Genomic DNA, 26949 nt, shown 5'->3' with positions numbered 1-26949 from the left:
TGAATGGAAAATTATAAATGGTTTTCAAAATTTTTAATAGACAAAAGTCTGAAAGGTGTGGCATGGATTTGTACATGTGTGTGGCCAATTACTTTTAGAAGTCACCTAATTAGAAAAACAGAATCCACCTGTGTGTAATTTATTCCCAGTATAACTACAGCTGTTCTGTGAAGGCCACACAGGTTTGTTAGTGAACATTAGTGATCAAACAGCATCATAAAAACCAAGGAACACACCAGACAGGTCAGGGAGGAAGTTGTGGAGAAATGTAAAGCAGGGTTAGGTTATAAAAAAAAAAATATATATATCCCAAGCTCTGCACATGGGAGAGCTGGTCCATACACGGATGCACGTGCTTATGGTGTTTTGCACTCCCAGATGCAATAGCTTCCAGAATTAAATGTCCCTGATCGGCATTTCCGCCGATCTCGTACATTAGCCACAGGTGCCTGCTGCGTGTTTAAAGACCCGACATGTGATGTACCATGAAGGGGTTAAAACACCTGTTTATGTTTAACATATTTTTTAAGAATTAATTTTGATTTAACAAAAACATAAAATCCTGCACTTTTTCCACTGGCCACTAGCCCTAATAATAGGCGTCACCAATTATTTTGAATTGATTTTATGGGTAGGGATGGCAGGTGGCACAATTTTCCTTATTGGCCTAGGTCAGTGATGGCTAACCTTGGCACTCCAGCTGTGGTAAAACTACAACTCCCAAGATGTCCCCCATGCTTGGCTGCTCCCAGAACTTTATAGAAATAAATGGAGCATGCTGGGAGTCGTAGTTTCACCACAGCTGGAGTGCCAAGGTTAGCCATCACTGGCCTAGGTCATCAAAATGCTTGTCCTGGCTCTGATCACTAATGAGCTGCAATAGTTGTAACCTCATTGTCTAATGCAGAAATGTATTGGCATTTAATGATAACCTGCCATATTATGTCTGAGAACAATCATTTGTTCACCACTCCAAAATCACAAATATATGGGCAACTCTACACTAGCCGCAAGATATTAGGGGACATTTACTAGGATGCCAGACTGAAGAAGTGAGATGTGCTAAACGTATAAAGAGGTGCAAGTCTCAGTAAATTGGTTGCATCTTCTGGCTGCCTATGCACCTGGAAATTACTTGGTTCCTTGATCAATGTGGCCAATTACAGGTTACAGCAGTCACATCTGCCAGGTGAATTTTTTTTGTTCATTGGACACAGATTAGGACCATTGGGGGTTATTGTTACTTAAGGGGAACCCGTCATCAACTTTATGCTGCCCACACTAACGTCAGAATAAAGTAGAGGCGGGTGAGATGATTTCAGCGGTCTGTCAATATAAGTTAAAGGGAACCTGTCACCGGGATTTTGGGTATAGAGCTGAGGCCATGGGTCTCTAGATGGCCGCTAGCACATCCGCAATACCCAGTCCCCATAGCTCTGTGTGCTTTTATTGTGTAAAAAAAAAAAAAAAATTTATACATATGCAAATTAACCTGACATGAGTCCTGTGCCTGACTCATCTCACATACAGGACTCATCTCAGGTTAATTTGCATATGTATCAAATCGTTTTTTTTACACAATAAAAGCACACAGAGCTATAGGGACTGGGTATTGCGGATGTGCTAGCGGCCATCTAGCAACCCATGTCCTCAGCTCTATGCACAAAATCCCGGTGACAGGTTCCCTTTAAAAGTAAGTTGTTGCCGAGAACCAACATCACAATCATTGCAGACTGGCTCTGGAAAAGAGTCCCGGCCACCTGAGAAGAGTCCTGGGTATTCATAAATTCCTGCTCTCCTGCCCACCTGCTGATGGCTGACAGTCTTCTACCTAGTTTCCTTCCTTTCTCTCTAGGAGAGAACTGCCAATCATCAGCAGATGGGCGAGAGTGCAGGAGATTATGTATAACCAGGACTCTTCTCAGGTAGATGTGACTCTTCTCAAGCCCTGGGCTGTAATGATTATGATGCTGGTTCTCAGCAACCACTTACTTTTAGCTCATGAGTGACACGTCGCTGACATCAGCATTTCTGTCACTAATTTATGCTGCCCTCAGTGAGGTCAGCATAAAGTGGATGACAGGTTCCCTTTAACCGTTAAACGCTGTGATCAGAGGGGTCCACCAGTGCCCTGCCGTGCCCCTCCAGTTTTTGGTAGTTCTGATATCCTTGAATCTCCACTTTAGGGATCACACATGCATTTCTTTTAAGCAAACAGCAGTAGTGGATTTTAAAGGAATGGAAATATAAAGGAAAGCCATACACTAGATGACAGCTCTCTCTCCCGACTTCCCATACAGTCTTAGTTTGGCAGAGTGTCCATGTGTTTTCAGTGGGGAGAGAGAGCAGACAGCCGCTGTCAAACACCTCTGGCGGTGGCGTATCTCCCATGAGAACAAAAGGGTCAGGCACTGAAACTCAATGCGCCCAATCCATTTTTCCCCTGACCACATCTGTAGGTGGAAAGCCTGGAGTTCCCATACAAATTAGTTTCTTGGCCAGTCAGGGCCTTTATATCTGCATCAAAAACTGCATGTATGATTACAGCCTTACAGCAGATAACAGACTAAAAGTAGTGTTCCCTACTCTGCCCCGTCAGCTGTAAGGGTACATCCAGACGGAGCAGCTGTGCAGCCATTAACAATGAACAGCAAATAAACAGTTACTATGATCCTGCTGTGGGGTGTATGGCAACTGTGCCATGTGGCGGTACACTAACAAGTGAGATCGGATATAACCCCCTAGATGCTGCTGTCAATATCGACTGCGGCATCTAAGGGGTTAGACAGAGGCACTGTCACCCCAATTGGCAATCCCCAGCACAATCTCAGGTGTTGATGTGTGGTCATGCTAGTTAAGGACCTAATGAAGACCCTCTACATCCATTAGACCAGAGGCAGGGTGTAATAAGATTTTGTCAACAGGGGCAGATTGGGAACTTAAATCTTGGGACAACTCGTCTAGCACAAAATACAAAAAAAAAAAAAACACACCTTTTACTGGGACAATAAGAGATATTAGATATGGGCATATAAAAAACATTAAAGGCTAACTAAACCTAACAGCACGCATCCATAGAAATTATATGAGACCCGTGCTCTGTACGCTGGAAAAGCCAAGCAAACGTGCAGAGCGGTCTGAGAAGCACTGCTGCACCTTTGTGGGTTAATGCTATGGAAACCATAGGGGCATTTTTTTTAATGATTGCATTTTACTCTTTTGGGCTAAAAATAATTTTTCAATTGGTCATTATTAAAAATGTTCAACCATTTCTGAGATACAAGAGGTTACAAAAAAAAATAAAAAACATCAGTCCATTTACAGAGTATTGCTTCTCAGTCCTGTCAGCTGATGGCTCATGTGACTCCTCATCTCAGATCTCAAGACCAGTTGAGAAAATTATTTTTAGTCCAAAATGAGTACAATGCAATTATTTAAAAAAATTGCCAGGAAAGTATCTATAGCCTTTAAGTATAATGAATTATATTTAATAATAATATAAAACAGACATTATCAACATTTTAATTGAGACAAATTCTGTGAAAATCCTGCAGCAAATGTCCGTGTATTCAAGATGGTGCATAAGAGTCCACTGTCTACATATCTGAGAGGAGGGGACAACACATCTGTGGAAATATTCACTCCACTTATGACTAGATTTATAAGCTCAGCTCTGACACAGTCCAGAAAGTCCATTCACATGGTAGGTGTGACCGTTACGATGTGTGTACGGCCTTCCTATCACTGATATCCTGTCTGGATGGAGAATAGTCCCAAGGACGTCTGTTTTCTGCAAATCCAAACATCTTTCTCAGGGCCACGCGGGCTGCCTCCTCCTCCGCAGCGATCACCGTCTCACCCGGGCCTTCAGCAATCAGCTTCTTATCACTGTTGGAAAATACACAGCGGATACATCCAGCTTATGTTAGGACACATTCAAACTCTGCATTCAGAAAGCTATAACGTTTTTAATTTTTCAGTCAAAATAGCTGTATGAGGGCTTGTTTTTGTGTGGCTGAGCCGTATCTTTCAGTAGCAACATATCGGGATACATATAACATATTGATTTTACTTTTCTCGGGGTGATTAAAAAAGCTGTAATCTCACCATTGTTTATAGTTCAAGTTTATATTATTTTACTACCAAAATAAAAATCGCTTTTTATTGCAATTAACCCTTTCATGACCAAGGGTCATTGATGCCCCAATGTCCAGGTCAAAATTTTCAAATCTGACATGTGTCACTTTATGTGGTAATAGCTTTGGAACACTTTTACTTATCCAAGCCATTCTGAGATTGTTTTCTCGTGACACATTGTACTTCATGACAGTCATATATTTGAGTCAATATATTTCACCTTTATTTATGAAAAAATCCCAAATTTACTAAAAATTGGGAAAAATTCTCAATTTTCCGAAATTTAAATTTCTCTGCTTCTAAAACAGAAAGTCATACCTAATAAAATATTTATTACTTAACATTCCCCATATGTCTACTTTATGTTGGCATCATTTTGGAAATGTCTTTTTATTTTTTTAGGACGTTAGAAGGCTTAGAAGTTTAGAAGCAATTCTTAAAATTTTTAAGAAAATTTCCAAAACCCACTTTTTAAGGACCAGTTCAGGTCTGAAGTCACTTTATGGGGCTTACATAGTGGAAACCCCCATAAATGACCCCATTGTAGAAACTACACCCCTCAAGTTACTCAAAACTTTGTTAACCCTTTAGGCGTTCCACAAGAATTAAAGGAAAATGGAGCTGAAATTTCACATTTTTGGCAGATTTTCCATTTTATAATTTTTTTTTCTTTAACACATTGAGAGTTAACAGCCAAACAAAACTCATAATTTATTACCCTGATTCCGCGGTTTACATAAACACCCCACATGTGGTCGTAAACTGCTGTACGGGCAGGGCGCAGAAGGAAAGGAATGCCATACGGTTTTTGGAAGGTAAATTGTGCTGGATTGGTTTTCTGAACGCCATATGTTTTTTATTTTTGTGCCGATCGTCTTGTGCAGGGGCTCGTTTTTTGCAGAAAGTGTTGAGGTTTTTATTGGTACCATTTTGGGGTACATAGGATTTTTTGATCATTCATTATTACACTTTATGGGGCAAGGTGACCCAAAAATTGGCTGTTTTGGAACAGTTTTCATTTATTTATTTTTACAGCGTTCATCTGAGGAGTTAGGTCATGTGATAGTTTTATAGAGAAGATCGTTACGGACGTGGCAATACCTAATATGTATACTTTTTCTTATTTATTTAAGTTTTACACAATAATAGCATTTTTGAAACCCAAAAAATGATGTTTTAGTGTCTCTATAGTCTGAGAGCCATAGCTTTTTTATTTTTTAGGTGATTGTCTTAAATAGGGTATCATTTTTTGTGGGACGAGGTGACGGTTTGATTGGTACTATTTTGGGGGTCATAAGCCTTTTTGATCGCTTGCTGTTGCACTTTTTGTGATGCAAGGTGACAAAAATAGCTTTTTTGGCACAGTTTTTTTTATTTTATTTTTATGGTGTTTATCGGACGGGGTCTATTATGTGATATATTTATAGAGATGGTCGTTACGGACGCGGCGACACCTAATATGTGTATTTTATTTTATTATTTTTTTATAGGAAAAGGCAATTTCTTTTTTCTAATTTACATTTTTACTTTTATTATTTTCACATTTTTTTTTAATCAGTTCCCTCTTGGATCTTGAAGATCCAGTGGGGCTGATAGTTGTACTATACTTTGGAATGCTCTTGCATTCCAAAGTATAGTACTTCCAGATTGCCTGTAGGTGGCAGCACTGGACGCCTTTGCCATGGCAACCATCGGGTGCTGCAATCACAGCGCTGCAGCCCCGATGGTGGAGAGAGGGAGCTCCCTCCCTCTGTTAACCCCATGGATGCCGCAACCGCGGCATCTATAGGGGTTACAGGAGAGTGTCAGCATAGAGCTGACACTCTCTGCTGATGGCGGCGGCTCAGTAATTGAGCCGCCGCCATCGCACACAGCAGGGGGATGGGGGGGGGGGGGGGTCGGGAGGCTGCCCACAATATCGAGGGAGGCTGGCGCAGGAGGGGCGGCTTGAAAATTAATGCAGGGGGCGGGGAGGGGGCGGACCGCATGCCATCAGCGCACGAGAGGGGCACAGATCAGCGGAGCACAGATGGGGGGGCACAGATCGGCATTAAGGGCTTGGAGGGGCACAGATCGGGGGGCATGAGTTACACTATCTGCTTTCAGGCTTTGATCTGCAGAGCGCAGATCAGAGCCTGAAACCGGCATTTTAACACTGCCGCGATCCGATTGGTTAGTCTGCACAGACTAACCAATCGGATCGATTGCCGGCAAGGGGCCACTCTGATTGGTCCCTTGCCGGCATTACTGCACTGTATGCTGTCCGTGACAGCATACAGGGCAGGGGCAGAAGCTTTTATCCAAGCGCTTTGCAGCGCTTGGATTAAAGAGCTGCCAGAACGTTTATATACGTGGTAGCTGCACGGGGTATGTGCAGCTATCACGTATATATACAGATTGCAGACGTGAAGGGGTTAACAATGGTTTGATAATTTTTTTTTAATTAGGGCAGGGATGGCCAACCTGAGGCTCTCCAGCTGTTGCAAAACTACAACTCCCATCATGCACAGACAGTCTACAGCTATCAGCCTACAGCAGGGCATGGTGGGAGTTGTAGTTTTACAACAGCTGGAGAGCCGCAGGTTGGCCATGCCTGCACTAGGGGACTTTGTTTCTATAATGCTTTGGTACATTCAGTATATCAAAGCATTATTGCCCGTCAGTATAAAAAAAAAAAAAAAAATCTCATCATATAGCCAAGGAAGCTTTTTTAGGCCCTCATGCTGCCATTGTAATCCAGTGCTCCCCATGCTACTGACTGCAGCATCTAAGGGGTGAATGCAGCAGTGCTATCATGCTTGGTCTTCACTGTAACCAGTGCTGTATATTATGCAGCGCCATCTAGTGACTGCACCCTGCAAATTCAGCTATTATTAAAAAAAATAAAAGAGTACAAATATGTAAATTCTGTGAATGGAGCGCAAGCAGTTCTGTACAGGAGACAAGAAACAGTAGGAATCTATTTGGATAGTTGTTTTCTTTTTTAATTAAAGTGCACTGGGGTAATGACAAAGGTTGCAAAGGTGGAGATGGTCTTTAAATCATATCATGTTACGTTTCGGCTCAAGGACAACCATGTTAGGTTCTTGGGGGAGATGCATTTAAGGTTTTTTTTCTCTATATCTGAGAGGTGTGGGTCCCACTTCTATCTTGGTGAGTGGAGAGGACGCTGCACATGCATAGTGTGCCCTTTGTCACTTTTGCGGGCACCAATCTGGAAAGAGGTGGGACCTGCACCCTTCAGATATTTGTAGCATATCCTAACCATATGCCACAAATGTCGAGATGTGAAAACCCCTTTAAATGAATTCCATGAGAAGATAACACTAGTTTCCACATGGGGGGGGGGGGGTCTATGCAATCTCTCAGTTTCACCATGATGCTTAATAAAGCTCTGGTCACACTCCCCTTCAGCACATGCACCAGACCCATCTACTTGGGGCACACATTTGCCTCCAATATATATTTCACCTAAAATTTTGCAGAACAGAGATGATATAGTACTTACCAGTAAAGTCCTACAAAGTACACAGGTAGTACAGTACTGGCTCCAGACTGTCTTGTGATCCTGGGCTCAGGAAGAGGAATGTTTCTTTGGGACAACTGCTCCACAAGTAAAGCCATAGGGTCAATTACAGACCAGAGGTCAAACAAGTCCTTCCCGATCATCTGAGGAATAAGGAAATCCTGGAAGGTGGAAAGAAAAAAAAAAACAAAACTTTGTTATGGAATATCTAGAAATCGACTAGACTTGACATCACCAGGTCAATACTTACTTGGAGAAAGTGCTCTGTTTTTTCAGGGCCAGAACTTTCCAACAGAGCTCCAATCACTGCCAGGAAGGTCTTCTGTAAGGTGTCAGGAGATAAGGGGCACTCTGAACTCAACGTCAGATCTTCTACAGAAAGATTTTGGGCTACATGACACATAACCTGCTGGCTGGCGAGATAGTTCACCAAGGCCTTCTGACCAGCTCCAGGTAGACTTGGAAAGGCCTTTTGTAGAGTACTGCTGAGATAGGACATTGTAAAGTCTGACCCCTCTTCTGCAAGCTTCTGGTTGTCTTGTAGATTTAAAGCAGCAGTTTCATAGTCCAAACCCAGGTCCCGCCGCTTTCTCTCCTCCTCCACCAGATAGGAACGGTTCACAAATGCAGTCTTTAGGAGCTGAACAGAGAAGGTCTCATTCAGGCGCTTGGAGAATGCCACTATCTCTGCATGGTAATCAAAGTTCGGCTGCTGTGACCTGCAGAGGTAGAAGAGAAAAGCAGGCGTCTCAGAGTTACATCATGTACACTTGAGCCATTTTATCTCTGGCCTGTGATATCGTTCAGGCTACAAGACTTGGGGTTGTGCTGGCACACTCTCCTGGCTGCATGTTGGATGAGGAATTACTTGGGACCCAGCAGGTATTAGGAGTCCTATTCTAATTCAGGGGACCCATGCACGATACTCACTATGCGTCGGATGAAGAGGCCACCACGCTTCTGTGAAATCCGCAGCATACCACAGGTCCGTACATTGTATAGTGGCAGTGCTTGGTATTGCTACCCAGGACCGATCACCTGAATGAGGTTGAGCTGTGCCTAGGCCATGTGACCAATTAAGGGAACATCACTGGCATAGGAAGGGACGGCAGTGGTCACCGTAGTGCCGCTGCCTCTTTATCCAGACAATCAGTGGGGGTGCTGGGAATCAATCTGATACCGATCTATCCTGAGGACAGGCCACCGATATTGAACTCCAGAAAAAGCCTTTTAATGGCAAGTGAATGGCCAACCATGTCACACATAGGTGAGCTAGGTACCATAGAGGGAGAGGGTCTCCTAAGCAGATCACTCGCTATGAAGTCCACAACGCCCGCCCAGTTCTCTGCAGCGACATCTTTAATGGCTGTGGGTGCCCTCCAGAACTGAGAAGCCGCTCTCGGTAAGGTGTTCTCAGGCTCCACTTCACAGCTGAGGTCGGAGGTGGTTCCGATCCCGGCTATTGACACTTTGGGCTTGGACCATGCCACCGTCCATACCACAGCATGTTCTATGCGGAATACCCCTTTAAGACCAGACCTACCTGTCAGCAGCCTGGGAAGGCAGAGTGACAACCATGGTAGATCTGTAATGGTCACTAGTTGTCAGGAGCACACTCACCTGAAGACAACGTCTACCTGGGAAGCCCTGCTCATGTATACATGGCCTCACCTTGGCACCGGTTTGGGAGCACCCTCCAGCGCCGCCTTCTTCTCTAAGAACCGGAGATATGGCCGCAGCCAGCGCTTCTTCCCCCGCACCGGAGGACAGCGGAGCCCCGTGACCGCCACAGAGCGGAGGCCCAGCAGCAGCAAGGACATGATACAGCTAGGTGACTGCTGACGGCTCCTGCACACAGGGACCTTGTGACTGCGCGGACGGGGGAGCGCTGCAACGGTACACACTTCCCCTCAGAAAACGGGTCAGTGCGAAACAGTTCCGTGCTGCGCAGTGCGCCCCGGCTGCTGGACTGCCGACCTGTATGTTCTGCGGCGTCTAGTCCCACATCGTGACAGGAAAGAGCTCCATAACCGGCGTACGGCATCATACAGGCTGCCAAATGTGTCCCTCAGGCTCTGTTCACACTGCCCAGAGTTTTATCAGGGCTCAGCTGTTTCTTTTTTTTGGCAGGGATATTGTAACAAAAAACAAACAAACAAAAAGAGCCATTATAAAGGAGGCATTGTCTAGCACTTTTGGGGTTTTAGTGGCTTTTTTCTTTTCTTTGCACCTTCAGTTTTTGGTGCATTTTGGAGGTAAAAACGCAAGAATAAGCAAAAGGGAGACATTTCTACCTCTTAGGCTACTTTCACACTTGCGTCGCCGGAAACTGCCTGCCGGATCCGGCAAAACGTATGCCAACTGATGGCATTTGCAAGACTGATCAGTCTTAAAAATGCCTGATCCGTCAGAAAAAATGCATTGAAATGCCAGATCCGTCTTTCCGGTGTCATCCGGAAAAAACGAATCTGGCATTTTTTTTTCACCTTTTTTTTCGGTCTGCGCAGGACGGATCCGGCACTTATACATTCCTATTGAAAAAAATGGCAGATCCGGCATTTAGGCAAGTCTTCAGTTATTTTTTGTCCGGAGATAAAACCGTAGCATGCTGCGGTATTATCTCCGTCCTGAACAGTCAAAAAGACCGAACTGAAGACAACCTGATGCCTCCTGAACGGATTGCTCTCCATTCAGAATGCATGGGGATAAAACGCTAGTGTGAAAGTACCATTACTTACAATTACTGATGAAAAATACTCACCAAATACTAAACGTGTCAAAGTGCCCTAAGTGAACGGAACCATCAGGATTCAAAACTGATCCATCATAGTTCTAACTGTTATTAAGGCCTCATGAAAATCTTGCTGTGCCGTCTGTCTGCTCACTACTTACCCCTCGTCTCTGCTGCAGCCAGACCCCGACTGGAAATGTTCCTGAGTATTCCTGTCCAGCTCCATGTACTGTAAAGCATTTTTTTGCAGATTGTAAGCGGACCAATTCACTTCAATAGGACTGCAAAAGATGCGGACATCCTTAACCCTTAGGATACCGGAGGTTTTTTCATTTTCTTCCCCATCTTCCTTGAGCCATTACTTTTTTTTATATTTCCATTCACATAGCTGTATGAGGGATCATTTTTTTGCTGGACAAGTTGTACTTTCTTATGCCACTTTTAATTAGGTCATACAATGTAGTGGGAAGCGGTAAAAAAAAATTACAAATGGGGTGGTATTGGAAAAAAAAAAACGCAATTCCTCCACCGTTTTACTGCATTCCATTTGCATCAAAACTGACCCATTATCTGGGTCAGTATGATTACAACAATGCCCCATATGTATAGATGTTTTCAAATTTCAACTCATTTGTGGGGGCTCATTTTTTGTGGGACAATCTGTAGATTTTATTGATACCATTTTGGAGTGTGTGTGACATTTTGATCACATTTTATTACATTTGTTTCAGTAAGAAGCAATGAAAAAAATGGCAAATTGGCCATTTTGACCATTTTTTCAGTTACGCCCTATTGGAAAAATATTTTTATATTTTAATTGTACGGGCGTTTTTGGTTGCGGTGATACCTATGATGTTTATATTTTTTGTTTTTTAGGCATTTATTTTTTTATTGTACGGGAAAAGGGGGGTGATTTAAACTTTTATATATAAAAAAAAATTTGTACCGATTTTGAAGCTTATATGTGAGCATATAAAATGCATTTTAATTTTTTTAACTTTGAACAATCATGGATTTTTAAAGCATCCCCTCTGGCCCCCTGGGTTTTTGCACATTTAGGCCTTATTCACATTTCCATTTTTCACTGACGTGTGTTGTCTGCATTTTCTACGGACAGCACACGTACCCATTGATTTAAATGTGTCTGTTCACATTTCAGTATATTTTTTACTGACCGTGGGTCAGTATAATAATCACGGGTACATGCACAACTTTCATCCGTGATGCAGACCAAGCACGCCCATTGAAGTCTATGGGTCCGTGAAAATCACTGACACACATCCGTGCTGTGTCCGTTTTTCACTGAAGACTAATAGGAGATTTTTTGGAAATTAATTTTCAGCTGAGCAATGTCAAGGGTACAAACTGACACACAGACCAACCACTGATCTTTCACGGACCGCTTCATAGATGAAACATGAAACGCATACGCTTTTTTTCATGGATGTGTCACTGACACGGAAATGTGAATGAGGCCTTAGATGCCGCGATCAAATGAGATCTCGGCATCTAAAAAGGCTTTAATTACCACGATCGGCATTATTGCCAGTCGCGGTAGTTAGCCGCAAGTCTCTGCTGTTTGAAACAGCAGAGACCTGCTGGCCATGATGCCCGCTGCACGTGCGAGCGGGCGCTTTGTTTGCCTATCGCTCCAGTGCCGTCCATGTACGGCGCTGGTAGCGAAAGGGTTTCTACCACCACATTTTGACCTAATTAGCTGTCAGACACTAGCGATCTGCTAGTGTCTGCTCTACCGAACCATGCTATTGTAATCCCTTTCTCTGCAGTGGTTACCCTAAAAAACGTGTGCGTCTGTATTCGGCGCAGGCACTGTCGGACCACTCACTGCGCCGATGACGTCAGTGCTCCCAGGAACAGACAACACCCGGCCTCAAGCAGTGGAGATGCGCAGGTGCAGTCAGACAGTCACTGCGTCTGCGCCGAATACAGACGCACACAGCGCAGGCGCGAGAATTCGGCCGTAATGGAGGCTGTCAATCTAGAGATGGGCGGGCTGGAGGGACGAGCTGGACGGCAGACATGGTGAGTAGACGGAGCCTCTAGGTGCTGAAAAGACGCCCCCATAGCACCTAGAGGCTCATTTGCATAGCAATAAAAGTTAGTTTTTTAGGGTAATCGCTGCAGAGAAAGGGATTACAATAGCATGGTTAGGTACAGCAGACACTAGCAGATCGCTAGTGTCTGACAGCTAATTAGGTCAAAATGTGGTGGTAGAAACCCTTTAAGTCTGTTCCATGGCCCCACAAAAACATAGAACATGTCCTATTCTTGTCTGTTTTGTGGACATTTGTGAATGATTTAAAAAAAAAAGAAAAAAAAAGTGGCAGGCTCTTGGCTGGTATCTGTATTTTTCTGGATATGACTATGGCTGTGTGCATGAGCCCTAAGGCTGGTTTCACACGGGCGTCGCGTGTGAGGGCCGGACAAGATGCGGTTCATCATGGACCATGTGATGAGCGCAGTGACATCATCAAAGGTCCTTTAGCCAGGTCCTGAAGAAAGTAGAAAGGAGATCCGCTACGTGATCAAGTGGATGGGGCGAGATAAATTTGTTTATTATTTTTAACCCCTCAAATTTACATTTTACTAAGCATTCTGTATTAAAAATGCTATTATTTTCCCTTATAACCATGTTATAAGGGAAAATAATAAAGATCGGGTCCCCATCTCGATTGTCTCCTAGCAACCATGCGTGAAAAATCGCACCGCATCCGCACTTGCTTGCGATTTTCACTCAGCCCCATTTACTTCTATGGGGCCTGCGTTGCGTGAAAAACGCACAATATAGAGCTTGCTGCGATTTTCACGCAACGCACAAGTGATAAGTGAAAATCACTGCTCATGTACACGGCCCTATAGAAGTCAATGGGTCCGGATTCAGTGCGGGTGCAATGCGTTCACCTCGCGCATTGCACCCGCAGGGAATTCTCGCCCGTGTGAAAGGGGCCTAAGGCTAAGCCTAAATAGCACCCACCCCTTTCCAAATGGAGGCGATTATGCACATGTGCACTGCAATATACGAGATGGAGAAAGGTCCAAACCTAGTTTCATTGTATGACAAGACTTATCACTTCCTAAGAACAAGGTACTTTTCCAATCATCTCCCTCATATCCACGAGTAGAAGAACAGTTGGTGAAATAACTGTGGTGAGTTATGTGAGGAACATTGAGACAAACGGCCCCAGGGCTGCAAGCAGTCTGAGCGCAAAAATTAAATGTTCATCAAGAAAGAAAAAAAAATAAATTAAATGTACACTTGCTTCTCCCAGTAATACAGCAAAGCGTGACTTTCTTTTAATACTTTTATTTGTCTTCTGTACAGTTACAACTTTGCTGTTTTATATGTATAAGTAACAAGCAGGACATTAAAAATACATTCAATAAAAGGAGAGAAAAAAAAACCCACACAAAACTAGAAACTAAGTTAACTATAAAATGAATCCTACACAAAAACCTTTGGAAGCCCCCGTGCACCCCACCCTAAAACAAGTGCCATCATACGCACAGCGTTTCGTGTTGCCGATTACATTTACAGTGTAGTTTGAGATTTGTCACACGTTGTACACACGCTAATAGCAGATTACACCCTACCTGCACTAATCCTCCTAAATATATTTGTAACCCCCCAACAGTCACATTAAAATGGCAAAAACCCTCCCTAAAATTACTCATTTTTTTTTATTGTAGATTTGGAATTGGTCTTAATATTAGGTGGCACGTAACTTAGGTGACTGAAGCGCATTTTAACCCCATAGTAAAATAACAAATCCCCCCCCCCTCTCTGTTCCAGCAGTGATAACTTTTTTTTATTTATTTTTTTTCCCTTTCTTCAATTTAGCTATACGAGACCTTGAATTTTGTCGGACGAGTTGTAGCCTTTTATTTTTTATTTTAACCATTTTGGGGTACATATATGTGTGGTACAAAAGCCATAATTTTATCCTGTAGGTCAGTACGATTATGCCAAATTTATGTTGTTTTTATGTTATACTGCTTGGAAATAAAAAATATTTTTATTTTAATGCCAACCTAACAGTGTGAGGGCTAATATATTAGATTCTGCCAACCCATTCCTCATCCAGGCTGACTGATATGAAGGGGGTGGGAGCTACTTTAAGCCTTCATACACCTCAGGCTGTGTAGGAGATATGCTTTCACTTTCAGCTGCTGTCACTTCCCACTCTATTTCTAAAGGCTATATCTCCCAATGTAGAGGATAATGCTGCGATTCTGGTCTTGTTTTAAAGCTTAGATTGCCAGATTTCAAACATGACCAGGCCCATATCGCTATCATCTTCTACAGAGGCCGAGACTTGAAGGCTTAAATCACTCCTGCTACTCGGGCTGAACTATTAGGTCCTCTTCCCGAAGCCTAAGCAGAGCTCAGGTAACACTGTTATGGGGTTAAAGTATAGGCATTTAAGTGGATAATTTCTACCTGTCCCTATGTCCTGCTTGTCTACCCATATTCTGTCTCCTGTATCCACAAAGAAATAAATATATCCAGTAATATGACATTATGTAAGAGCATACACACACAACTATGCATTTCTTTTAAGAACGAAATAAAAGGTTAAGGATTCCTCTTCAGATAAGATCAGGTTTACACCTTGTGGTTTATTCACAAGTTTGCAGTTGGTTTTTGTTACTCGGAAACTCAGGGCCCTTGCACACGACCGTATGCCCTCCAAGACATACGGTCTGTGAGCGGGACATATGTCCCCGAGCAGCATTGATCGTGCACACGGAAACACACAGCATCATAGATTACAATGCTGCTCCAGGACATGTGGCCCGCTCACAGACCGTATGTCTCGGAGGGCATATGGTCGTGTGAGAGGGCCCTTAGGTGGTGCTACACGGTGACATGTGTCACATATCATGAAGATCGTGATGTAGCATTGTGACACCACATCTAATGATTGTCAGTGGGGTCGCAATGCAACACAACATGCTGTGACTGCGTTATGACAGTCGCAGAAACTCCAGCACTTCAGAATTTTGGTCACAGATCGCAAACTGCATGTGACTTTGCCCTCATGCACCATAATGAATTTTCTGTGATTTGGCTGCGTTTTCCTGAGACACATGTTGTTATGTAGACCCAGCTTCAAACCAGGCACAACGGGGCAGATATACTGAGACTGGCGCTATAAATGCCAGTCCTAGTGTAAAGGCTGTTGGCACATTTGGTGCATATCTTGTTGGGCTATCTCTGCTGAATGCAATGGTGCCTTTCACTTTGAGATCCCCTCCCTCTCCTTGATTGACAGGACCAGGCGAGATGATTATGCAGGGACCTGGCCCTGTCAATCAAGATAGAGAGGGAATGGCTGGCAAAAGAAGCATGGGTGCACTAAACTGCTAATTTTTATATGGATGGATAAAAAGTACTTTTCTCCAGATTGAAGCAATGAATTTCTAAGAGAAAGGTACCATTACATTCAGCTCAGCTACATGTAATGGCATTGTACCTGGTTTATCAGTGAATTTACATCATTTAAGAACACAGTAGTAAAAGAGATAGATGCCATCCTTTTTTGTGGAATACCTCCCCACTTTATCTTAATGGAGCGAAGATGTAAAGGGGTTGTCAGGGGGATAAAGATAGGGGGCACAATAGTCTACAAAAATAAGAAGCATTACTCACCTCATCAATGTTCTGCTCCAATGCATACTGGGTCACCACTGTTCTGCTCTCCTGGTCCCAGCCTGGCACACAGTAAAAAGGCAGGAGACCCCCGCTCAGCCACACACTAGCTGACGTGGGTCATCACTGCGGCCAGTGAATGGCTGAACAAGCATCTCCTGCATTTACTGTATGCCAGGACCAGGCACTGCAGATCAGTAGGGACAAATATCCTGCTGGACAACCCTAGTAACAGGTTTTGGTTTTTTCCTGTTTTTGCTACTGCATATTTTTAAACACTGACAACCCCTTACTTTAATAGAAAAGCTTCCAAACTTTCCAGTCTTGTCAATTTGAACCACTAAGGCCAGAGACACACAAATGAGTTCAATGCGTTAAACTTGCAGCGTGCGTCAGTGCACGGTCCCGCCCTGACCTCCACTCCTGTGACAGGATTGCACAGCATTATACTGATTTATAAGCCTGTGTAACCCATAGGCCTCTTTCACGCGAGCGAGTATTCCGCGCGGGTGCAATGCGTGATGCGAATGCTGAATCCTGACCCATTAATTTCAATGTGTCTGTGTACACGAGCGTTGGTTTTCACGCATCAATTCTGCGTTGCGTGAAAAATCGGAGCATGTTCTATATTCTGTGTTTTTCACGCAACGCAGGCCCCATAGAAGTGAATGGGGCTGCATGAAAAATCGCATCCGCAAGCAAGTGCGGATGCGATGCATTTTTCACGGATGGTTGCTAAGAGATGTTGTTTGGAAACATTCCGTTTTTTATCTCACGCGTGAAAAACGCATCAATGCGCATTGCACCCACGCGATAAAAACTGAACGCAATTACAGGCAGAACTAATCAGCTCACGCTTGTCTGCAAGGGGCCTTAACCGTTCTGGAATCTTTGGTAATACACTGACAGTATTCTGTCAGTGTAATACAATAGATCTCAGGACTCACAGAGTTATATAGCATTATAATTCAGTATAATGCTGTGCAATCCTGTCAAGAGGAGCAGAGGTTAGGATGGGACCTCACTGACACACCCTGCGAGTTTATCGTATTGAACTTGCTCGTGTGTCTCTGGCCTAAGGAGTGGATCCAAAATTGAAGTCAAATATAAGTTTTTCTTTATATTTTCCCTTCACTTCTGATTCACACCAAGTTTTGGCTAAAGGAAAAAAAAATAAAAAATTCCCTAAGAACTGCATGTGTAAACCGGGCCTCGATCTAGTTACTGAAACGCAATCTTCACCTCCATAGCGCATCCTAATATACAGAGCTGATGCATTTCAGTCATTGCACACAATGGCATGAGGCACAAGCATTATGTACAGGACTGTGCACATATGCCAAGAAATGCAAATAAACTTAGCTCAGTCATATCTATAATATATATGTATAAAACATACTGTAGCTCTATTGTGCTATAAACTTGTTTCCCTTTGTCATAGCTGAGACTCGTCACAATTGCATTTGATAACATCTTGAAAATCTAGATATTTTTTTTTTCACAACCCCCTCTCATGCTATAGTGATGCTTTCATCTCAACCATCTCAACCCTGTCCCACAGTTTATAACAGAAACCTACAGCGGTTGATGAGTCTCATAAATCAGGAATGATTATTGCATGCTGTACGTAGAAAGAAGGCTTCAGAGACGACACAGACTTCACTCCAGTATAACAGACAATGAAAATACACTTTTTTATACATTAACCCAGTCACAGCCAGAGCTGAATGCACTCTTTGCGGCTCAGCTGGAGGGAAGCGATGACAAGTATTTTTCCCATAGAAGGCTGATGGCGGTGCTGTGGATTTAGGTCTCTCCCACTACTGTCTGTGTTGTCGTAAGGTTTGTGGGTCTCCTTGTATGAGGTCTGTGTAGTCCCTTCTCTGGCAAGATCTTAACGCCTGAACCAGAACCAGCTGTTGAGGAGCCAGAAGGCCACAGTGATGGAGTACATTACCATTTCTCTCTTGACCCTCTCCTTGTTCTCCTCTTCCAGGAGGAGAAGGCGTCTGTTCAGTTTGATTATCTGTGAATTTAGAAAATAAATAAAATAAAAATGTGGGTCCTATTTTTTCGTCCAATCAGTAATGGTTTGATTTAAAGGGGCTGTGCAGGCAGCATATATTGATGACCCATCTTTAGGACATCCAGAACTCCTGCAAATCAGCTGTCTGAAGGGGAGGCCGCACTCCATGTGCGCGCCACTTCCTCTTTATTACACTGCCCGTCGCTTGAATGGAGCGAGTGCTTGTAATTACACCACACCACCACTGCAAGGGAGCCGACGAGCAGTGTAATGAAGAGGACGCAACGCTCACATGGAGAGCAGCCTCCTCTTCAAACAGCTGATCGGCCGCGTTGCCGGATGTTGATAAACTATCCTGAGGATAGGTCATTGCTATATACCGCCTGCAAAACCCTTTTAATTTGGCAATACGCATTTGATATATGTCAGTCGAGCATCTAATTTAATGTGTATGTGGGCCTCTGGATTCTCCCCCAATCGGAGGAGATAAAGATCGGACATGTTGTATTTCTACTGCCCCATCCGTTTGTTTTCAGGGAGATAAGATGCTCAAAATCGTGTGGCTGCAGCTTCCCCATCTTCCTGCGGAGAACACATGCTTGCTCAGTCAAGCATGCCTGCGTAGGAGGGGATGATAGCTGTTGGCCTAATGCAGTGATAAGCAAACTGCGGCTCTCCAGCTGTTGCAGAACTACAACTCCCAGCATGCAAAGACTGCCTACAGCTTTCAGCAGGGCATGGTGGGACTTGTAGTTTTGCAACAGCTGGAGAGCCGCAGTTTGCCTATCACTGGCCTAATGCTCTCTCATGTGTATGGCCGGCCTTACACAAAAGGTCCTTGCTAAGAGAATTTGTGAGCGATTATTTTTTTACCTCAAGGGAAAATGTTTTTGTGTATGGAGTTAGTACGTAATAAATGGAATATTTTATCTAAAGATTTAGGCTAGGTTCACATCTCAAGGCATTTTAGTTTTTATTTTCCTTCATAGGAGCAGAAAACCAAAAAAGGAGAGCCGAAAACCATGACATGACGGACCCCACTAACATCATGTAATGTGCTCAGTCGGGTGCAGTTTTATTTATTTTTTCCAGCATGAGCCTCTCACACACATGTGAACTTGGCCTTAGAAATTCTCATCTTTGATGAATACAGTTAAATGGAACCTGTCACCATGATTTTGCGCATAGAGCTGGGGACATGGGCTGCTAGATGGCCACTAGCACATCTGCAGTACCCAGGTCCCATAGCTCTCTGCGCTTTTATTGTGTTAAAAAACAGTTTTGATTGATATGCAAATGACTTGATATGAGTCCTGTATCCGGAGATGAGTCAAGCGGAAAGGAGCCCAGCACCGCCCCGCGTCCTCCGAATCTCCTCCTTGCTGGCTGACGTCACAGAGCTGGAGCACCGAAATCTCGCATGCGCAGTGTCGGCATCATGTTCATTCCCTGTACTGGCATCAGCACAGGGAACGAACTACGAATGCGCTAGCTCGCGCATCGCGAGATTTCGGCGCTCCAGCTCTGTGACGTCAGCCAGCAAGGAGGAGATTCGGAGGACGCGGGGCGGTGCTGGGCTCCTTTCCGCTTGACTCCTCTCCGGATTCAGGACTCATATCAGGTCATTTGCATAGCGATCAAAACAGTTTTTTAACACAATAAAAGCGCAGAGAGCTATGGGACCTGGGTACTGCAGATGTGCTAGTGGCCATCTAGCAGCCCATGTCCCCAGCTCTATGCGCAAAATCATGGTGACAGGTTCCCTTTAAATTCAATAGCTTCTGTATGCAGGAGAAAACATGTAGACAACACTGGAGATGATGGTGGACTGATAATTCAGGTGTAATCGCTGTGCTCAATTTACAAAAAAAAAACTCCTTTATCGTCACCTAATAGTTCTGATGAGGATGTCCAGAACAGATATACAGTACTCTTTTAGGATTTGAAATGGCAGCCAGCCTGCAAGACCTAAGGCACATGGCTGCATGCTACACTGCGGTGTTCAATGAGGCCCTTACTGTATTGTACAGTGCCCATCACCACTTGTCATGTAGTAAGGGTGGCTGACTAATTGCTTTGTAGGAGCCAAAATAATAGCGCCTTCTTATTCAGGAGGCTAACAACCCTTTTACATAGACTGATATCACTGGCAATTATCGGGAATGAACCAATATTCCTAATAATTGCCTGATCACCAGAGGAGGTGAGAGCTTCACTTACATGCAGCAGTGATCTTGTTATCATAAGGAATCACTGTTTCTGGGCAGAAGATTTATCTTTACAAAAGTAGATCTCCTGCTTAGAAACAACCATTTTTGGCCCCAAAGATAAGATCACCCAATGAACGAGCATTTGTTTGTTCATCAGGTGATTGCTAGCAAGCGTTTCTACAAACGCTTACCCCATAAAATTGGCCCGACTACTGATCCACCTTTTCGTCATATAAGCACACTAAGTGAATAGAGCTGCAATACCGAACACATCCCATGGAGAAAAGTGGCACTGTTTAAAGAAAAAAAAAAAAAAAGTCTTGATCTCCCTGCACTGGAGTGAGATGCGCCTCTTATCCGGCAGGGCGCTCAAAGCTCTGCCACCTCCCACTAAGCCCTGTCCTCCCCATAGCAGTAAGTGCAGCTGAACAGGAGAAGAAGCACACACATCTGGGACCTGGACGGAGGAGCCCGCAACCTCTGCGAGGACGGCAGCATCAGTGGAGTGAAGGATTGGTAAGTATTAACCTAACAATTTTCCTTCTACATCGCATTACAAAGAACAGTTTTATAAATAGCCCAGAAAAACCCCTATAAGTACACAGCTATCCTTTTTGACACGTCATCCTCTAGATACATTTGATGGTGGTATATCTCCAGAAGTGTGAAGCAATTTGATCCCAACGCCACAATGACTAACCTGTCTTCTGAGTGAAGCTGCATCCACTAATGACAGGTCATCTGGTGTTCCATCCATGGAGGCATCCAATGTAGAAACTGCATACCTACAGGAGCACAATGCCAACACACATATTTAAAAGATGGGTTAAAACTGGCACAAGTGCAAAACTTAGTGCCCTGAAGCTAGTGGATCACTCCATGTGCCTAGGGGAATTACATTTCTCCTTGTGCAGCCAAGTTGGCCCAGGGAGCATTGTCTGGCCTATAAAAGTAAGGGTCCATTCACATGTCCGTATGTCTTTTGCGAATCCGCAAAACACAGACACCGGCAATGTGCATTCCGCGGACTGCACATCGCCGGCACTCTCATAGAAAATGCCTTTTCTTGTCCGCAATTGCGGCCAAGAATAGGACATGTTCTTTTTTCTTTTTTTTTGTGGAACGGAAGTGCGGATAGCACATTCCAGCTGCATTATAAATGAATGGGTCCGCACCTGTTCCACAAAATTACGGAACGGATGCAGACCCATATTGTGGACGTGTGAATGGACCCTAATGGAAATAAGCCCTTATACAGAAGAACTAAAACTAGCTCTCTAGTGCCACCTAAAGCTACCCTAAAAGCCAATGTCTGGCCCTTTAACCCTGGGTTCACACCTGAGCGTTGCGCAAACGCGCTTACGCGCATTTTTATGCGCGTTTTTGTAATAGTAAACGCGCGTTTGAGTGATTCACTACAGTGTCCTATGGCCACAAACGCCCCAAAAGTCGCTCATGTACTTTTTGGAGCGTCGGGCGTTTTACAGCGCGATCGTACGCGCTGTAAAACGCCCAAGTGTGAACCATTCCCATAGGGAATCATTGGTTTCTCCTTGTTGAGCGTTTTACAGCGCGTAGGAACGCGCTGTAAAACGCTCAGGTGTGAACCCAGCCTAAAAGAGGGAACAATGACTTCCATAGGAAAATGACACCCATCCGCAGACAGCTGTTTCAGGGGTTTTGCCCTTCCTCAGTGCAGAGCAGGGTACTGGTTTTGATGCGGTTCTGGGGGAATAAAGTTTCTCCTTGTAGAGTACCCTGCTTTGCATTGACAAAGGGAAATCCCCCCAAAAGGTTGTAGATGGAGGTCTTTTTCTTGAAAGCCATTAGTGAAATCATACATTTCTATTAGAAAAATAGCTGTAAAGTGGCCCATTTTGAGCCTTAGCAACGCTCCTCTGTCTTCTGTTTACATAATGTTACGGCACCGTTTCAGCAGACAAGGGGTTAAAATCCGTTTAGGCGATATGCCCCTTTCCGAGAGACAGGCACAGCTACTGCAGAACACCAACCTCCCGAACTGGATACAAAATAGCACTCCAAACTGGAACCTCGCAAGTAGCTGTCAGCAGACGAACAGGAAAAGCATTCAGTCAGCTTACACTCCTGGCAATCAGTCTCCAACAGCATACAGGGAATCCCCCCAATAACGAGACAAGGCTCCGTCTTGAGGGTCAGCAGTGATCTGCAGTGCTGGCACACCCAGCCTGGTTTTTATTACAGTTTGTTGCAGATACAACATATCCCCACAATGCATCATGGTTTCCTCCCCTCTGTCCCGGAGACAACCGAAGACAATCCAATTATCTCTCAGGACAAAGGGGAGATCACCAATACACATGCGGAGACAACAGGACAGGAATCACCACCCAAACACACAATGGCACACCCCCACAGCAAACACAGACATTTAACATATCCCCAGATAGCTCAAGTCTGAGTGCATATCATTAGGTGAATGGCACTCAGAATACACGAATACAATAATATTAGCTATCTGGGTACCCTCACATAACATACAATTTAACCGAACGCATAATAACATAAAATACAATTCTACAGACAGATTTAAGCTGTGCGGCCGGTCTGTTTTCTCCTTTAAAGTTACTATGGGCCATAATCCTGAGGCAAGAGGCTTTTAAACAGCCCTCTCCAAAACCCAGTGGCGAGGTTGGTTTCGCCACACATCTCCCCCCCCCAGGGAAGACTAACCAGATACCTGACCTCACGCCGGTCGGTACCCGAGTTAGTCTGGCAGCCCACCCACAACAAAATACTGGACCTGCTGAATTTCGTAGCCTGTCTCTGTCCAGTGAATCCACCAAGATTATATTTGTAGCTGGTACTCCCGGTCTCTGAGTTGCTCCCTGGCTTGGAGTGGAGGTTGCTTTGTGGGCAGGGATCAGCGGTACTCTGCCCTGGTGCCAGCGTTACCACGGAAGAAGCCTGGTTGGAGTCTGGTTGTTGGAGGGGGAAACTGACTGTCTCCCCTTTGGCTAAACAGCCCTGTTGCTGGGGGGCAGGACCGACTGTCCCTACCCCCTGTGCTGTAAGTGCAGAGACCACGGTCCCATCTGCAGAGTTGTGGGGCTTACTGTCTCCCCCTGGTGCGTTAAGCTGCCGCTGGGGAGAGGGGGTAACGAGCTCCTCTCCCATACATACTTCCAGCCGCTGGGGAGGGCGACCGACCGCCTCCGCTCCCAATACAGTGTCCTGCTGCTGGGGAAAGGAGACTGGGCTCTCTATTCCCTGTAGGACACTCTGCCGCTGGGGGACAGGACCGACTGTCCCTACCCCCTGTGCTGTAAGTGCAGAGACCACGGTCCCATCTGCACAGTTGTGGGGCTTACTGTCTCCCCCTGGTGCGTTAATCTGCCGCTGGGGAGAGGGGGTAACAAGCTCCTCTCCCATACATACTTCCAGCCGCTGGGGAGGGAGACCGACCGCCTCCGCTCCCAATACAGTGTCCTGCTGCTGGGGAAAGGAGACTGGGCTCTCTATTCCCTGTAGGACACTCTGCCGCTGGGGGACAGGACCGACTGTCTCTGCCCCCTGTAACTCCGTCTGCCGCTGGGGAATGGAGACTCGGCTCCCAATTCCCAAAAAATCATGCTGCTGCTGGGGGGCAGGAACAACTACCTCTGCCCCCTGTAACTCAGCCTGCCGCTGGGGAGGGAGGACGCTGCTCTCATCTCCCTGCACTTCACACTGCCTTCCCGGCACATCACTCTGCTGCTGGGGGGCAGGAACAACTACCTCTGCCCCCTGTAACTCAGCCTGCCGCTGGGGAGGGAGGCCGCTGCTCTCCTCTCCCTGCACTTCACACTGACGCTGGGGAATGGAGACTAGGCTCCCACTGTCCCGCAACCGTAACCTCCGATGGAGGTCCACCCAACGTGGCAGCTGACCGTCACCTTCTGCCCGGTATAGTAGGGTCGTAGACACTAGATTCCTCACGAACTTCACGTATTTCTCAGCTGGATTGGGTCCGAAGAAGTTCAGCCGCAACCACATCATACGGTCAAATTCCTCCACAGAGTATCTGTACTCCACTGCTGGTTCCATCCTGGTGCTTTTAGGGTCACTGTACTGAGACATGCGTTGCCCTTAAATTGTAGAATCCACAGAAATGGTGTCTCCTGTAGCTGTCCTTCTGGCTGTAGGAACGATCCCGCTGCTTGCCACCAATGTAACGGACCTTTTCAGCGGACAAGGGGTTAAAATCAGTTTAGGCGATATGCCCCTTTCCGAGAGACAGGCACAGCTACTGCAGAACACCAACCTCCCGAACTGGATACAAAATAGCACTCCAAACTGGAACCTCGCAGATAGCTGTCGGCAGGCGAACAGGAAAAGCGTATCAGTCAGCTTACACTCCTGGCAATCAGTCTCCAACAGCATACATGGAATCCCCCCAATAACGAGACAAGGCTCCGTGTTGAGGGTCAAGCAGTGCTCTGCAGTGCTGGCACACCCAGCCTGGTTTTTATTACAGTTTGTTGCAGATACAACATATCCCCACAATGCATCATGGTTTCCTCCCCTCTGTCCCGGAGACAACCAAAGACAATCCAATTATCTCTCAGGACAAAGGGGAGATCACCAATACACATGCGGAGACAACAGGACAGGAATCACCACCCAAACACACAATGGCACACCCCCACAGCAAACACAGACATTTAACATATCCCCAGATAGCTCAAGTCTGAGTGCATATCATTAGGTGAATGGCACTCAGAATACACGAATACAATACTATTAGCTATCTGGGTACCCTCACATAACATACAATTTAACCGAACGCATAATAACATAAAATACAATTCTACAGACAGATTTAAGCTGTGCGGCCGGTCTGTCTTCTCCTTTAAAGTTACTATGGGCCATAATCCTGAGGCAAGAGGCTTTTAAACAGCCCTCTCCAAAACCCAGTGGCGAGGTTGGTTTCGCCACACATAACATGGTCAGTGTTGAGCACAGTCTCCCCTGCTATGTAAACAGAAGACAGAGGAGCGTTGCTAAGGCTCAAAATGGGCCAATTTACAGCTATTTTTCTAATAGAAATGTACGATTTCAGTAATTAAAGTATATTACAAAAATGGTCAGTATCACTGCCCCTATACATTACAGAAATAAAAATAAAATGGCAGTTACACTTTAAAAGGGTTGTCCAGCTTTCTATATTGATAACCTATCCTCAGGTCCGAGTCCTGGCACTCCAGCTAATCAGGGCTCCGGTGAGCCCTGCATTCTCTTCTCTCGCATCGGTGAGCAGGTGTAATTACAACTCCTCCATCCCCATTCACTTCAATAGGAAAAAGCAGGCGGAGTGCAACTAGTAATTCCCGTTGAGGTGTATGGGATGGAGGAGATGTAATTAGTCTGCTCACTGCTACGATTTCGACAGGCAGCAGGTAAACCGTGAAGAGAAGCAGCGCTCATAAGAGTACTGCGTTCTCTTCAAAAAGCTGAAGAGCCTCAGAATAGGTCATCAGTATCAGATCGCGAGGTCCGACTCCCAGCACCCCCGCCGATCTGATATTGATGACCTATTCTGAGTATATCTCATCTACATAGGAAACCGGCCAACCACTGGCTTATAGGATAGTCATCCAATATGGGGCACTAGAGAGTCCACTTCTGTCCTCCTAGATAGGAGCTTTACATTTCCATGTGCCTATTCGCTAGTTGTAATCCCACTTCCCTTTCCATCTAGGGAATCCTACATTTAGCTAAATAATTTTTTTTCCCTCAAGTTTATGGAAACTGTCGTAATGAACCAGCCTTTGGTGTACCAAGCTGAGATTTTCAACATTATTCTGTATGTTAAATCATAAAGACCTCTGACATTACAAGTCAATGGGGGTCATTCACTATAATATTTATGCCTGGTTTTGGTGTAATAATAGTCACGCATTTGTAATCTAGCAGAAAAGTAAAACTGCTGGTGTTTATAACTGGAGCTCTGTAAGTGTTCTCTTACATTTTACAAAGACCCTTTGTGTAGGTGTGGAGTCGCCCTGCTCTATTTCCTCGCCTTTCTACTTCCTTACTGTGTCAGGTCATGGACTACACGGATAATAGGAGGCCTCTACATACAATCGTATAGTCTATGTTAGAGGTGCAATGTGTTGCGTGTGGCAAAGTAAAAAAAGAAAGAAAAAAAATAGAAAGAAAAGTGATGCGGCATGCAACAATCAGAAAAACTGTAATTACTGTGAATTTAGGGCGGCAGATTCATGTAGGATTATCACCCGATTCCAAAGCTTTTGCATGGAAAATTGATCTATTTTATCAAATCAAACCAGTGAAATAAAGGCTAGCTAAACATTAAGGACCGCGTCAGATGGGTAGTTTATCCAATAGTTTACACCTGCACTACAGACAATTTAAGGGCATGCTCGGCTATTTTCGGAAGTCCAATTGAAGTGAATAGGAAGCGCACCGCACTCCATTCACTTCTATTGGGCTTACAGAAATAGCCAAGCCAGTGCCTTAAAAATTAATGGAGGGCACCCGGGTTATGTTCTAAGGTTAGGCACAATCAGACAGTGGAGGCATATCCTAGTGATCTGCGCCAATGACCAAGATGGGACAACCCTTTTAATGCTGGGAAACCTCCTGTCACAGGGACTTTTTGTTTAA

At 44.8% G+C, this 26949-nt stretch overlaps 2 protein-coding genes across 9 annotated transcripts in view; both read right to left on the bottom strand.

Annotated features, from left to right (window-relative positions):
• Positions 1–3506: 3506 nt before the first annotated feature.
• Positions 3507–9586, bottom strand: MRPL44 (mitochondrial ribosomal protein L44). Its single transcript, XM_044290551.1, has 4 exons — positions 9335–9586; positions 7914–8382; positions 7646–7824; positions 3507–3888 (listed from the first exon to the last, which is right to left on the bottom strand). The coding sequence occupies exons 1-4, from the start codon at positions 9481–9483 to the stop codon at positions 3717–3719; spliced, it is 969 nt and encodes a 322-aa protein (XP_044146486.1). The 5' UTR covers positions 9484–9586; the 3' UTR covers positions 3507–3716.
• A 7188-nt stretch (positions 9587–16774) lies between these two features.
• The window catches only part of MFF (mitochondrial fission factor), a 39316-nt gene continuing 29141 nt past the window's right edge, over positions 16775–26949 (bottom strand). For all 8 annotated transcript variants that reach the window (XM_044290603.1, XM_044290599.1, XM_044290604.1 and 5 more), the window contains 2 exons: positions 21002–21086; positions 16775–18091 (listed from right to left, as the gene is read on the bottom strand). In XM_044290603.1, coding sequence (XP_044146538.1) covers positions 17960–18091; positions 21002–21086 — 217 coding nt within the window. In that variant the 3' untranslated portion in view covers positions 16775–17959. The remainder of the gene's footprint in view (positions 18092–21001; positions 21087–26949) is intronic.

This window comes from Bufo gargarizans, chromosome 4, assembly GCF_014858855.1.
Source record: "Bufo gargarizans isolate SCDJY-AF-19 chromosome 4, ASM1485885v1, whole genome shotgun sequence".
Lineage (NCBI taxonomy): Eukaryota > Metazoa > Chordata > Amphibia > Anura > Bufonidae > Bufo > Bufo gargarizans.
Note: the sequence above shows the minus strand (reverse complement) of the source record. Positions and strands in the feature narration are given on the sequence as shown.

Coding starts and splice junctions, on each gene's coding strand:
- MRPL44 (XM_044290551.1), bottom strand. CDS start 9,483: ATGTCCTTGCTGCTGCTGGGCCTCCGCTCTGTGGCGGTCACGGGGCTC. Junction 8,383..9,334: donor GCTCCCAAACCGGTGCCAAG/GTGAGGCCATGT, acceptor CTACCTCTGCAG/GTCACAGCAGCCGAACTTTG. Junction 7,825..7,913: donor AAACAGAGCACTTTCTCCAA/GTAAGTATTGAC, acceptor TCCACCTTCCAG/GATTTCCTTATTCCTCAGAT.